Source organism: Pezoporus wallicus, unplaced genomic scaffold (assembly GCF_028554395.1).
Source record: "Pezoporus wallicus isolate ANWC-B61680 ecotype Strahan unplaced genomic scaffold, APGP_CSIRO_Pwel_v1 contig_5542, whole genome shotgun sequence".
NCBI lineage: Eukaryota > Metazoa > Chordata > Aves > Psittaciformes > Psittacidae > Pezoporus > Pezoporus wallicus.
Window position 1 is genome coordinate 3,123,550 of NW_026640165.1, and position 14,135 is coordinate 3,137,684.

General features: G+C 40.8%; 2 protein-coding genes and 1 long non-coding RNA gene across 5 annotated transcripts in view; 1 reads left to right on the forward strand and 2 right to left on the reverse strand.

Annotated features, from left to right (window-relative positions):
- ALG10 (ALG10 alpha-1,2-glucosyltransferase) overlaps window positions 1-1,669 on the reverse strand; it is a 42,742-nt gene extending 41,073 nt beyond the window's left edge. For both annotated transcript variants that reach the window (XM_057417827.1, XM_057417826.1), the window contains exons 1-2: window positions 1,434-1,669; window positions 944-1,141 (exon numbers count right to left, since the gene is read on the reverse strand). In XM_057417827.1, coding sequence (XP_057273810.1) covers window positions 944-1,141; window positions 1,434-1,598 — 363 coding nt within the window. In that variant the 5' untranslated portion in view covers window positions 1,599-1,669. The remainder of the gene's footprint in view (window positions 1-943; window positions 1,142-1,433) is intronic.
- TPRKB (TP53RK binding protein) lies at window positions 1,660-4,543 on the forward strand. The gene is made up of 5 exons (XM_057417830.1): window positions 1,660-1,682; window positions 1,968-2,189; window positions 2,921-3,043; window positions 3,457-3,633; window positions 4,424-4,543. Exons 2-5 carry the CDS (start codon window positions 2,049-2,051, stop codon window positions 4,508-4,510), a joined length of 528 nt encoding a protein of 175 aa, XP_057273813.1. The 5' UTR covers window positions 1,660-1,682; window positions 1,968-2,048; the 3' UTR covers window positions 4,511-4,543.
- A 4,791-nt stretch (window positions 4,544-9,334) lies between these two features.
- LOC130603797 (uncharacterized) lies at window positions 9,335-13,978 on the reverse strand. Of its 2 annotated transcripts, XR_008973284.1 has the most exons (3): window positions 13,859-13,978; window positions 11,377-11,768; window positions 9,335-10,132 (listed from the first exon to the last, which is right to left on the reverse strand). It is a non-coding gene; the product is annotated as an uncharacterized LOC130603797 (long non-coding RNA). The 2 variants fall into 2 exon arrangements; XR_008973283.1 differs by lacking the exon at window positions 13,859-13,978 and having other exon boundaries at window positions 11,377-13,418.
- Between the last annotated feature and the right edge of the window lie 157 nt (window positions 13,979-14,135).

Genomic DNA, 14,135 nt, shown 5'->3' on the forward strand with positions numbered 1-14,135 from the left:
TCAACAAGAGAGCATAGAAGCAGATCAAAGGATGTGATTATCCCTCTTTATTTGTTAGGCTGCACTTACAATATCACAGAAAATTTTGTGCCCTGTGATATAAAAAAAGCACCAGTAAACTGAAGCAATGGCAGAGGGCCACCAAGACAGTGGGAGACTGAAACATATGCTCGAAGAGCAGAGGCTGTGGGAGCTGGCCTTGTCCAGTCTGGAAAATAGATGGCTTGGGAGGACTGAACAGCAGCCTACGAATACCTGAGAATATCACCAGCTGAAAGAGTTAGGCTCCTCAAAGTGGTACACTGTGGAAGAGCAAGGGACAACAGGCATAAACTGAGAGGTTCAGACTGGATGTAAGAAAAATCTTTTCCACTGTGAGGGCAGTCAGTCATGGAGCAGGTTGCCCAGAGAGCAACCTGATCTGACCTCAGGGGTGGCCTGCTTTGAGCTTGAAGGGTGGATCTTCTAAGGTCCTTTCTGCCCTGAATTATTCCCCACTTTGCAACTTGAATTATTCTTTGGTTCTAAATACTGGTATGAAACCTGGTATCTTTCCAAAGAACAGAGTTTAGTTTAAACATAGCTTACAGGGCTTCACTCAGGATTCAGTGGCTGAAATTTTCTGGAAAGTCAGAAGCAATTTCAACTAGATGAGCATTCAGACCTTTGGACAGTAACTTTTTTATTTCAATGGGGCTACTTATCGTTACAAGAGTAAATTTTTAGAGGTTTGCATCCTGAAAGAGAAAAAAGATTAAAAAAAAAAAATCAAAACAAAAAAATGGAAAAAGGAACATGCCTCCTTGGCCGAACTGGTAGTAGTACTTGCAGTTACATAAAGCTTGCTCACATACATAGCAAAACATACACTGAGGTACCAAAATTGCTTGTACAAGTGTATAAAATGTACGAGTACATAAAAGTAATTCTACTTTCACCATACCTTATTCTTCTGATGGATCTTGGACAGAAGTAAATACAATAAATAGAAGTTCCCAGCACTGAAAAGCAGGTTAATAAACCTGAGCATCCCTGTAGAGCACACCACGCTTCCCGTCCATCCACAGAGCCATGCCACAGGCTTCACTATTCCCACCGACACCAGGTACAAGCCCGGCAGTGTGGTGATCATCGGGTCCCACTGCAAAGTGGAGCAAGAAACAGGTTATGGGCTGCTATCACACAGAAAAGGGACCTGAGACACACAGCGGGGTATGCCACAGCATGCCCACCCGCTCCCCGTTCTTAGCTTGGATGCTTGGTGCACTGCTGGCATTACTACACTAGAATATTTGAACACTCCCTATCCTGCACCACCAAGAAGCAGAAAGCAGCGTTTGGGGCAACGACGACCACAAAGTATTCTCTTTTCGAAACGCCCAGGGCACGTTCATACAAAGCATCGCTCTGACTGGCACGGCTCCGCGCAGCACCTGCAGGAAGCGTCCCTGGCAGTAGGCCTGTGCCTGCGGGACGTGGAAGGCCTCGTCCATGTAGGGTCCGCGCTGCCCGCGATTGACGGCCGCGAACAGCAGGCACGACAGCAGGAACGCGCCGCTCATGACCGCGGAGAAGCCGTAGGCCTCCGACCGTTCCATGCTGCCGCCGCCGCGCCGAGAAGGCCGGGCTGGGAAGGGGCCGCCCTTCCGGGAAGGGCTGGGCGCGGGAGGTGGGGCCTGGCGGTGGGGGACGCGGCTGTGGTGCTCGGCGGGCGGCGGTGAGGAGCGGCGAGGGGCGGTGGGGGGTGGTAAGGGGCAGAGGTGGCCAGGCCAGGACGGGACGGGAGGGCAGGAGGAGCCAGGCGCGGTTGGTGGCTGCCGGGCCGGGAGGATGAGGGGACCGGCGGGCGGGTCGGGAGGTGCGGCCTGCCTCCGGCCGTGGAGCCGCACGCATGGGGCTTGCCCTCCGGGAGACTTTAAAAACCATCTGTGAATGGTGTTATTGAAACTGTGTTTTATACGGGACAGGAGCGGGTGCGTGTTCGTTCATTGTTTTGGTAAATGGTGTAGGGTTGGTGCTGCCGGACGCTCCCGGGCTGGTCCTGCAGGATGGAGTTAACGCATGGGCTGGAGCTGTTCCCTGACTGCACAGTCACCATCCTCCTCTTCAACCACGTGAAAAATGCAGCTGCTCTAAGGAAGAAGGCCATGGAAGGGTCCATCGAAGGAGCATTAATAAACCCTGCCATGGTGAGTGAATGCCTGAGTGCCTATGACCTCCCGTTCGGACTGCGTTACAGTTCTAAATGCAGCGTGGAAATCCTTCTCTATGGGAACTCCGTGAAGAGCAGCCTATGCTTGTAATCACTTGTCACACGAGTTGCTGCTATACACTGCAAATGCTCCTCCTCTGATTTCATTACGGTGTTGTACAGTGTAAGGGTTCATCTGTGTGAAATAAAAAGCCCTGGCAGGATTGGCCAGAACAGTTGTCGCCTTGGTTCACTTCACATCCTGCTTGGTGGAGCTATTTAAACCTGCTCCCATCTGTGAAATGCAGTACTAATTGCATTATGCTGTCCAAAACCTAATATTTGGAGCCTTTTTTCTCATTTAAACCCATAACTATTTTCTGAATCTGGCCTTTTTTGTTAGAATTATCAAAGCTGTAGTTAGGAAAGGTGAAAAAAAAATAATCTGACAATTTACTGACAGAAGATTTATTAATGTGATTCTTTTTTCAAAAGATTTCAGTAACCTGATTGAGAGAGCATAGTCTTGACTCTGTCAAGTATAACTGTACACAGGCAATAATCACATGACTTTGGAAGAGCAAGAATTGCTAAAGTAACTAGTAAAATACTGGTTTCCTCCCCTCTATGAGGTAGACTTATGCTGTCAAAATTTAGTGGTCAGGATTTTTTTCAGAGTTCAAAATAGGAAGTTAAATTTCTGTTCAACTTCTTCGTTGTGTTTTACAGATTGTAGATCCTTTTCAAATTCTTGTGGCGGCCAACAAAGCTGTTCATCTGCACAGGATAGGTAAAATGAAAACCAGAACTCTCAATGCCGAAATTATTTTCAGCCTTTCACCAAACAACAATGTAAGATTTACTGAACAAATGTCTTTTATTGTCAGACAAGGTTGCCAAGATCCATGCAGCCAAACTAAATAGATTTATTCATTCAAGGTCAGGTTGGACAGAGCCTTGGGTGACATGGTTTCGTGGGAGGTGTCCCTGCCCATGGCAGGGGGGTTGGAACTAGACGATCTTAAGATCCTTCCCAACTCTAACTATTCTATGATTCTACAAACTGTTTACCTGGCTACTAATAGAAGTCACAGCTATTTTTATTAACACTAATACGTTGTTATCTCTTGTAGCTTGTCAGAATTACATTAATGTAAAACTGACAGTTTATATTCTTAGTCTATTTGACCCTGTAGCTGAAAAGGTTGCTCATATATAGTGAGAAAGTGACTCATAATATTTTCTTATTTTTTATGCTTTCTTAGATTTCAGATGCATTTAAAAAGTTTGGCATTTCAGACAGTGACACAGCGGTGCTTATTGTTCTGGTTGTGGACAAAGAAAAAACTGTGAATCTGGGAGATATAGTAACTCAGGTGGAAGGCCAGCAGGTTTCTCTGAATGAACTCCCCCAACTAACAGACACTGCCAGAGTTAAAAAGGTATGTAGCCAAAAGAGATGACTGGTGTAGAGAAAAGTGGACATTATCTTAGGGTCTGTATTTCTTTAGCACAACTGGAAGCCTGTTTTAGTGAACTTGATCATTTCTTACTTACAATTTTTTTAGTTGCAAGAAGTTCTAGTTGTCAGACCCCCAACAGCATAAATTTTAAGTCTTAAAATCCTTAGCATCGTCAGGAAGTTGGAACATAAAAATACATTCCAGATTGCTGCCTACCATTCAGGCACTTTGCTTCCTGTTTTCTCAGGCAAATATTCATTTAATTAAAAATAAATTTCCAGTCCTGAACAGTTTCATAATCTTAAGCACATAAATAGTCCCAGCATGGGTGGCTGAACTAAAAATGTGTTGATTAGCTGCTAGAAGCTGCTTTGGGGCATGTGTGCTCTTAGCAGATTACCATATGCTAGATAAGTATCTTGAAGCATATGTGTTTAACTTCAAGTAACTTAAAATTCAAGTAACTTAAATCATTTTGATCATGTTGGTCAAAGTAATGATGGGAGACATGAATAAAACTGGACAAATAATAGCATACAACATGTGGAGCTAAAATTGCTTCTCTCATTCAGTTTCTTAGCTTTATGTCTTGCCATTTCAGAATTTCCTTGGTTCCTTAGTCCCAATTTTATATCACAGTCATGACAAGATTAAAATTTCCAGTGTAAAAAGTGTGGGAGAAGGGCAAACCTTGGGTACATATTTTTAGAAGACATGTGATGAATTTTTTTCTTCCTTACACATGTTTTATGGTTTTCTTTCTCTGCAGATGTACAAAGTTACTCCGCAAGAAGAAAAACTCGGCACCTTATTGGATAGTATTGTTTGCAGAATGTCAACAAAAGATGTTATATGAAAATGTGTAAATAAATTTTTTCTAAAGGAAAAAGAGGGCTTTCTGAGATGTAAGAACATTTCATTGCAATTTATTGTGCATTTCAGAGAAAGTGGTATAGTACTGAGCAGTTTGATGATATCTGAGCTTTAATCATAAATAAGCAAGTTTGGATATGGGGGTAACCAGGGCTGTGTTCTAAGCACAAAGAGAAATCTTGCTGTGGAAAGCAGAATTTGCCATTGGCATTTCTGTCCATTTTCTTAACAAGATTAAAAAAAATCACTTTTGCCAGTACCTTAAGTTGATCTAAACAGAAGGCTGGGAAATCTCTACTTACTCCTCTCTTTCATCAAACGTTTTGCTAGGTGCAGAAAGGTTTCAAACACTGTAAATCATTTTTATTAGCCCTCCCTTGATTTGTTTTCTTTCGGCATCTCGATGGATGATGTCCTTTTAATGATACTGCTGCTGGAAAAGGCATCTCCATGGCATGAATTATTGCTGATGGGCTAGGAAAAGGAAAGTTTCCATAAACTGTCAGCAGCACTTCCCTCTTTCTGCTAATGGGATACAGTCACTGCCCACCCATTGGGAACAGGAAGGGCCCTGTGGCAGCCAGTGCTGGAGCAGTGTGGAGCAGGGGTGTCAGGGATGCGTAGGACCGTGAATGAGGTCAGCATGGATGATGCAGCGGTGATGGTAGCACCTAACAATGTGATGTTACCAGATGGAGGGTGCTGCTGAGCTACTGGTCTGTTGCTGTGGTACTTACATGTTGGTGTTGAAAGATAATGAGAGATGCTTTTACTACACCGAATTATACATGGTGATGCTGACTTCCTAGGGCCTAGTTCTGGGTCCAGAGCTCACAGAGAATTTTTTACCCTACATTTATTTACTTATATTGTCAATAGAACTTACATAGCATTCTGAAAGGATCATTGAACTTGTTTGGTTGAACCAGTGTTGGAGGCCATCAAAAGGAGCTAAAAAGAATATTGTTTTCCAGCAGTCATCAGGTCCAGCAGTCCTGCATGAGTATCGTTTAATCACATGCAGGCATCCTGTTTAAGAACAAAACCTCTTCTAATCAGGTGGAAATCCATTCTGCTATTGCTATGCTATATAGTTTTTCTGGGATGTGTGTACACCTGTATAGCTGTCTGAATATGGGTTGGTTTTATTTGTTTCCTAATGTTCTCTGAGGTGTTACAATTTGTGTATGTAGAAGATATTTGGAAGAGTATGGCCCAGTTTCTTACACAGTGTGTGGGGAAACAAATGTATTTTTGGGGAGAGGCAGGTCTGAGTTAAGAGTTGAAATGTTATCCACTACAGTAAACAGACCAGCAAAATGACACATAGACGTATTGTCTGTGTTTCTGTATTTAATATGAAAACCCCTAGTTTCTGTTCTGCATTTTTATTTTGGTTAATGCTTCCCTCAATTAAAACACAGTAGTACAAGTACCATCCTCTTCTTACCAACCAGATCAATGGCCAAATACTTGCCAAGTACCAAGGGAATTAAAAGGTTTATCAAAATAAGTTATTCAGGAGAAATGACCCTGCTGATTTCTTGATTGAAAGATGGTTCTACAGATTGTATCATCCCCTTAAAGGGAAATGTGAGGGAATAGTAAAGAAATGGAGTTTGGAAGGGCTTGAGTCTTTTGAAATAACACGTGTGTAACATCAGCATGTGAGAATGACTGTGGCAAATACAAGACTTGTTTTCCTTTTCTGACAGTCTGGTTGGTACATGGATTATATCACCAGATTTGCTGGCTCAATTGCTGACATTGGTTTTGGTAGCTTAAAATAATGGTAGGTAGTTATGCTTAAAGCACAGCCTTTTTTGAACATGTGTAAAGCATCAGTCTGGTCTGTTTAATACAGGAGAAATGCTAATAAAAAGATCCCTGCATAACAGTTGATACATAAGTTCCAAACTTGGCTTCCCAGTTTCTAATTCTTGTCAGTGTCTTTCACTGGTGTGGAAACAGTAAATAGTTTGTTACTGTTGCCATGAGTTAAATTATGAAACTGTGATTTACTGTGAGAATTGAATGAGCCATTTTCATGGGTGGATTTACTGGATATTATTTTGGGAGCTGAAGTCTCCTGACTGACTATCGTTCAGTCAGGCAGATGATTTGGGTCTGTTGGTAGTGAAGACTATGCCACTGACCTGCAAGACCACAGTTTTCCTCTAATCCTAGTTGCATTATCTGACTTAAACAAATTGCTTACAAAAACTAGGAATAAATTTGAGTTGTGTTGACCCTGTGAAGTTACACTTGTCTTTCTGAAAACTAAAATTAGAATGTCTGGATATATAATATTGCTGTTAAATTGACCCCCACTGTTTTCCATCAAAGCAAAAGCTTAAGGAACTTGGGTTTTTCAAAACATTCAATGTTCAGCTGCTTCTCTTCAGAACTTTTGTACCTTATCACCTCTATTACAAAGGTGAAAAAGAGGAAGCTGAAGCATTTTCAATACTTTACTTGGACCTTCTGTGCTTCAGAGGTAAGATTGTAACTGCAGGACATACAAATTTAACATCTAAGTGTAAAAGTATGATGTGTGGTCAGTTCTAGCTTTTATTTTTAAGGTGGAGTGGTTTTGGGTGGGGATTTTTGGCTGTGCTGCCTGTTTAACATTGTGTATATGATAAAAATTGAGTGAAACCAGCAGCTTGTGCTTCTAAAAGGCAATGGCCAAAACCTCATCCTCCACAGAACTCACTTTCCTGCTTGAATGCTTTGTAACACATGAGTTTATTAGAGAAGTAGAGGGGAGAAAAAGAAAGATAAAACACTGGAGACAGGACAAGCAAGAAATGGCCAGTACAAAGCCACTTTTTACAATGACTTTGTCATACATGCTAAGGCGAGCAGGCTATCCTTTTTGAGTTAAGGATGATTTCCAAGCTTTCAGCCCAGGTAAGTCTGATGTATATCCAAACAACTGGTGATTCCATGAGGAATGCAGACATACACTCAAGGAGCACTTGCCTGCCCTGTAGCAAGGGAGGTAGTCCAGTAGCACACTGTGATTTGCCAGCAGCCATCACCTGCAGGCTGGTGCATATGTGTGGGATCAGATATGTGCCCATCCCGTGATTAGGGGAGTGTGTATTTTGGCACATAGGAAATCTCACAGTGATGTAAAACAGGCAGTCAGAGGTTCTGCAGGGAAAGAGAGCAGCAAAGGGTAGTCTGCCTTGCACCAAGATGGCTCTTCCTGAGTGCTGTGCAGCCACATCTGCAGGCCACTGTGATCAACAGCACAAGCAATGCAGGTTCACTGACCTGACAGTTCAATTTGTGAGCTGCAGCCTGTGCACCTCTGAACTGTGTGTTTGATATTAGTAAAATGCATGTTTCTAAAAGCTATGCATGTTAGGACAAATAGCCAATCCAGTTTACAAAATTTTAAGCAAAGGAAAAATCCCCATCAGCTGTCAGTGACCAGTTCCATGAGTGAGTTCCCCTCACCATTAAGTGAGCCCCCTCCCAGCTCTGTTCACTGGCTTCCTCTCTTCTGCCATCCTGAGATGCTTTTACCTGTCTGCTTTTATTTCCAAAGACCTTCACAGTTCACATCAGTCTCCTATAGCCTAAGCATACCCTTTTGCCTTGTGATTTCAAAGCAACAGCTTCAGGCCTCCTTCTGTGCCTGCTTCAGGTAGGGGAACCTCCCTTCATCGTTTTCAAAATAGATGATTATTCAGTACCACTCTTTGACCCGCTGCAAAAACTCCCTCTCCTGCAGAAGCCTTGACGACGGTACACATCCAGTGCACTGAGGCCATCGCTTGTCACACAATCCCAGTCACACAGGTTTTTGTGCTGCTGTCAGTATGTCTAAATCCCTCTCTCTTCTAGTGTGCTTCAATGGTATGTTTACAAGAGAGGGACCATCCTTTTGCTTTCACTTGCAATATTAGTTTATGCTGCATGGTTTACGGCTGGGTTCCCTATGTCTTATGACAAGTTATTTAATGTGCTAATAATCATTTTTAAAATATTATTCCTTTGTATGCTGTTCTTCAGAGATCACCATCAAAGCTCTGCTCCCATGTTAATCATAATGAGGTGGTACCTTAACAAGGACATTCGTTTGGAGTGGTGCAGTGCTGCATAGGTACAGGAACACCAATTCCAGCACCCACACCTGCTGGGAGAGCTGATGCAGGCATCCCTGATGCTACACTGTGCTTGTAAGCACTCCTCGAAGTGTGCCAGGTAGGTCTTTGCAGAAACATTTTAGTTTATGTGCCCCTCCTAATTATGGATGGATACCAAAATGCGGTATGCAACACTTAACAGAATTGTGTTCCCTACTGGTGCTCTGTAATTACAAAGATATAAATCTATCTCTTCCTAAGTATTCAGAATATCTTGCAGTTCTTCTTTGTTTATTAGGATACTGTTTGTTAGTTTATACAATGCTGGAATTTGGGGTTTAAGCTGAGTTTAAACTCCAAAAGCTTGAACTATTGTTCCCAACAGCCATTGCCCCTCAGAGCTTCCAGTCCGTTAACCTGAGCTCATCAGGAGTAAGCAACCACACAACCAAGAGTGTAACAGAGGCTGCCAACTGGCTGTATTTCCATAAAGCTTGCAGGTTTTCTGAGTAGAGTTCCCTGAAAACATGGGAATATGGAATACCCTCCATCAAGTGTGGGCTGGTGTCTGTAGAAATTGGTATGGCCATGAGGTATTTTAATGAACTATGGAAAAGCAAGCAGTTATTGAAGATGAATTAAATATATTGGTATAAGACTGAAGATGAGCCAGTTGGTTCTGCCATAAAGGATGCTTACAAATATAGTTTATTTCATTATTTTATTCCTGAGTTTACAAAGGCATTACCACAGGTTAAAAATATGCAGGTGCAAGTCCCATATAAACTCTTCAGCAACAGAGATGAGAATTTGATTGCTTCATAGGTCTTCCTTTGCTTGCAGGATAGCTGGTTTTGTTAATTTATTTGTTTTCTTATGATGTTGTGACATGGCAGATTATTTGCTTGCTTATAGTATATGTTTTATGATGGATTCGAACAGGTAACCTTAGCAGAGGTAGACACTGACAACTGAAGTTCAAAAATGGAAAGCTGAGGTTTCTCTACAAAACACTGACCAACAAAAACATAAGCAGAACTCTTCTTGCTAGCATATTGTGCTTAAGGTAAGTTTCATATACATGCGATGGGTAATATAAACGTGTACTGTGCAAACAGGTTATGTTATTCACAGTCATGTTCTGTATATTGACAACTAAATTGCTTCACAGTTTCAGTTTCACACATAGCAATATTTTAAGCAGTTTCAAGCAAACTGTAATATGCTGAGACCATTTTTTTTTTTTGTACCTCCCAGGTATGGGTAATTGACAGAAATATTCCATTAAATATTTGACAAAGAAAGTGTATTGCTGCTATCAGGATGAATCCTTTCTTGACCAGGCTCCCCAGATTGCCATTAGAAGGATCATGACAATCACTGTGTAAAGGGTATGGACTGTAGCAAGATCATCTCCATGCTGGTCCTTGAACCCAGAGGTGCTGTGCCAGTTCTCACTTTTGCTGCCATTGGTTTTCTGTCTGTGAGCACGGAGAGAATGTATCCTGCCATAACAAAAAGCATGATTAAGATTAAAAAGAATTCTTTTTATTAACAGTGTTTATAATGAAGCACAGGGTGTGCATTGTATCATTGACTAGATTTGGGAAAGAGCTCTTCAAGCTGTATGGGGCTAATAAATTAATTTCCATAATTGGAAATGCAAAAAAACACCAGCCATTTGGTATCTTTCTCCCACTGACAGGCAGAGAGACTGGGTATGAGCTTGTTAGAGAATGCACAGTGCTTTTTCTCGTCACTGTTGATACAGATCAGTTGTATGAGAAAAAACATACCCTTAATTTTGCAATATTATGAAAGTGGGAAGGTTTAAAAAAAAATAACCAGTTTTCAAACCTTTAATCCGGGGGAATAAGCACAGTCTGTGCTATGTGAGCTTCCCATCCTGCTCTCATAATGTGTTTCTATCTCCGCTTTTCAGAGGGGACTTCCCTTGGCAGTCTGTGTCAAGGTGCTCATTAGCCAAAGGTAGCAATCAGCAGTAACTACACAAAGCATACCTCCTGGATTCTCTGGAGTTAAATTTTACATTGGTTTGCCACCTTTCCCAAATGGTTTGAAAGCAGAAATATTAACCTATGGTAGCTGACCTCCCCTTATTATCTCCACTGAAATTCGTCTGCTAAGCCCCGGTGGGCCTGCTTCTTTTTCTGTTTTTTGGTTTGTTGTTTTTTTTTTTTTTTAAGAGAAAAAAAATGTTGAGTGTCCATAATTCCACCTGAAGTGGAATGCCAAAAGGTCAATCAGCTTGTGATTTTCATGCAGCTTAGGAAGGGGTCTCCGAAGTATTAGCCATAGTACAGCTCTGGTTCATGCATGTTCCTGCTGTTATTATCACCAAAGTGTAAGAGTTACCAAAAACGTTACTGCAGATACAGCTTACAAGTAAAGAGCTTTTAAAGACAAATCATATTTATGCTTATGCACACATAGAAAAGAGCTGTCAAAACTGATCTCTTAAAAATGAAAGACTAGGAAGTGTAATCTGCAAAAGGCAATGCATCAATAAAACAGACATTCTGCAGCTGAGACTACATAAAGCAGTTGCAGAATTAGAAATACACATTTAACACTGGTATCAGGACAAGGGCTACCTTCTACCTTGTGTAAATCAAATAACAGTTCATTATCATATTGCAGCATCATGTGAAGACCATGAGAGGAATATTCTGTCAGTAGTTTGCTTTCCTATTCCCACCTAAGGGGAATATATGTATATGCAGCTTACCTCCTGGAAGCATTCATGGTGTCTTGGTAATTGAGTTCCCAATGCGTCAGATTTCTTCTTGCAGAGAGAAAAAAGGCCTTTTTAATGCTCTTTTTTCCTTGCACAAAAGAGGAAAATCTTCACTCGGTACCAACAAAAAGAATCCTCCTTCCAATCCCACCAACTTGACCAACACTAGTCTGGTCAATCGAAGTTCTCAAATTACTGGTTTTCTAAAGCTGATTTTGACATAGTTCTTCAAGAAATTCCCTGGAGCAGCTCAAAAGGCAAGTAATGAGTAATCCCAACGACTGGCTTCTTTTAGCTGCTGGGATCCCTTCTTATAAACAGTAGCTCGCTGCTGAAGGGTTGCCAAATTCATAGCAACACAAGTAATGCACAGATGGAGGGTGCTGGTGATGAAAAATGCAGGATGAGCTGTAACTTAGAACTACTTTCTATTAGATCACAGGCTATTTTGGGGTAAAACCTTAGTTCCTTTCACAACTACAATTTGGTTTAACTTGCCTGGAGTGAAATTTCAAGCCACCAGCACTTAAATGTGCCCTAATATTATAATATTTTAATGGAAAAGTACATGCCTTCTTTAATAATCTTAACTTTTATAATACAATCATACTCAATAATCACAAAAGAAGACATTTTGGACATTTAGGGTTAGTAACAGTCACATATATCCTACTCTTCCCTGACCTCCAGTTAATTGGCAGAAGTTCTCCCAAACCTTGGGCATTGCATGATTAGCTGGGTTAACAGTGGGTTTAGAATAATAAATCCAATGGTCTAGTAATTATTTGTTGGGCTTTTGAATCAACACATTTAAATTTGTAGTTTAGAGAAAGAGGCCAAAGCCCTTCTTTCCCAGAACAAAATGGGAACACCTTCTTGCATCATCTTTAAACTATATACAAAAACCCCCAAACCTTATTTGTCATTTAACTGTTATTTTAAGCTGGTTGACACATATAATTGCTCTTAAGAAAGATCTGAACTTACAGTTCTGGTGCATTTCTAAACGCTTTTGCCTTTCCTTCACACAGCATTTGTATTTTTATATAAATGAAATTGGTTCCTTCAGTTTTATTACAACAGTTAGCAATTTCTAAATAAGTCTTGGGGTATCACACTCCAGAAAATTAAGCCTGAGCTTGTTGACTTATACTCTCAGCAGTCTTAAAACTCTTTTCCATAAATATAATTTCTAAAAAGAGCTATTTTAATTTCTTTGACACTGTGAACATTTAATAGAAACTGATTGAATTTCCATTTCTTTTAAGTAAACTTGTTACAAGACCAGTACGTCAGCGTGCATTTCAACGAAGGGTATGTGCTGCATGCTTCCAGTGGTTATGTGAGTAAAACTGTGTCACCGGAACCAATGGAGCTACCAAGGACATCATATCATTCTTCATTATTAGTAATATATTAAATATAGAAAAATTGAAATATTACAATGGTTTGGGAGAAGAAATTCAGACATCAGTAAAGAATTATTGACTTGAATCACTTCTAGCTCTTTCAGACCTGATCCTGAAAAGATAGGCAGTTATAACTTTTGGATTTTGTTTTCATAAATAGCATACAAAGAGTGGTAGATGCCCCACTGAAAGGCATACACTGAATTTTTCCTGTATGATTTTAGTTTTCTTTATATTTTTTTTTCCTACATTACAGCCTATTTGCCCTTTTCCCTACTAATTTAATCTTGGTTTTCTTTTTCTTACTGATGCTTTCATTTTTTGACTGAACTAAGCAAAAGGAGGTATGTGTGAGCCTCATCTCAGAAGTGTAAGATTGTGGATTTTTGGTCTTATAATACACTCTTGAAATCTCCTGACTTTTATTCTTCTATCATAATTTTTCTTTGTGGAAAATTATCCTTTATAATGCACATGGCCCAGTTTTGTTAATACAGCCATGGACCCTTGCTCAACTTACTGAAAAAGAATTGCTGTTGAGCTATTAGTGAAATTCTATAGGCTAGAGCAAAGCAGGAGAAGAATGGTAAATGTAGAATTGAAATTGTAACATCAGTAATAGCAATTCAAGGACCCATGAAAAATACAAAGAGAACAGGTATAAAACCCTGAGCTGAAAAGCTGAAAGACAGAAACTCTGTAACAATGACGATCAGCCTGTTTTAAACACAACAGAGCCTGACACTTCCCCCGACATTTCTAGCCAGGAGGGGCTCCTGCGGTGATGGAGAGGGAGAAAAGGTGAGAAATGAGCATGTTCGTATTAAGCCTAGTGGCTTGTCCCAGTCCTTTACTATGCATATTAGCCAATGCATAGGATACTTGCTATGTACCGAAGTTGCATGTGTACTGCTTGCAAGGCTCCATGAAAGATGCCAAAATAGAGAAGAAAACATATAAGATGCCAAGCAGAGGAAGGGTTACAAAATATTGTATCTATGTAAAAATCATGGTTAACCATTCTTATTCAGCTGCTCAATTCCAATCCAGTGATTCCGCCATACCAAATACTCAGCACAGAATACATCACTCGACTGCAATTTCTGAGGTCGTACATATATTAAGAGAAAACCCTAAGCGCTGGACAGCATTAGATGTCAGAAGAGATGTGGAAGAGCGGCGTTTTCCTGGTTTTCATTCTGCAATAGGCCTGCTTCAAAGCTTATTCTTTCAGTCAGTCACAGAGCTGTTTGGGTTGGAAGGAGCCTTAAAGCTTATCCAACCCTTCAGACCGCGATTACATAGATTTAGTCTATTAATAACTGGTTAAGTATGTGAGGT

What these genes read in the sequence shown, in the direction of transcription:
- TPRKB (XM_057417830.1), top strand. Translation starts at nt 2,049, where the DNA reads ATGGAGTTAACGCATGGGCTGGAGCTGTTCCCTGACTGCACAGTCACC. An exon ending in CATTAATAAACCCTGCCATG is followed by an intron (nt 2,190 to 2,920) that starts GTGAGTGAATGC and finishes TGTGTTTTACAG; the next exon opens with ATTGTAGATCCTTTTCAAAT. An exon ending in ACACTGCCAGAGTTAAAAAG is followed by an intron (nt 3,634 to 4,423) that starts GTATGTAGCCAA and finishes CTTTCTCTGCAG; the next exon opens with ATGTACAAAGTTACTCCGCA.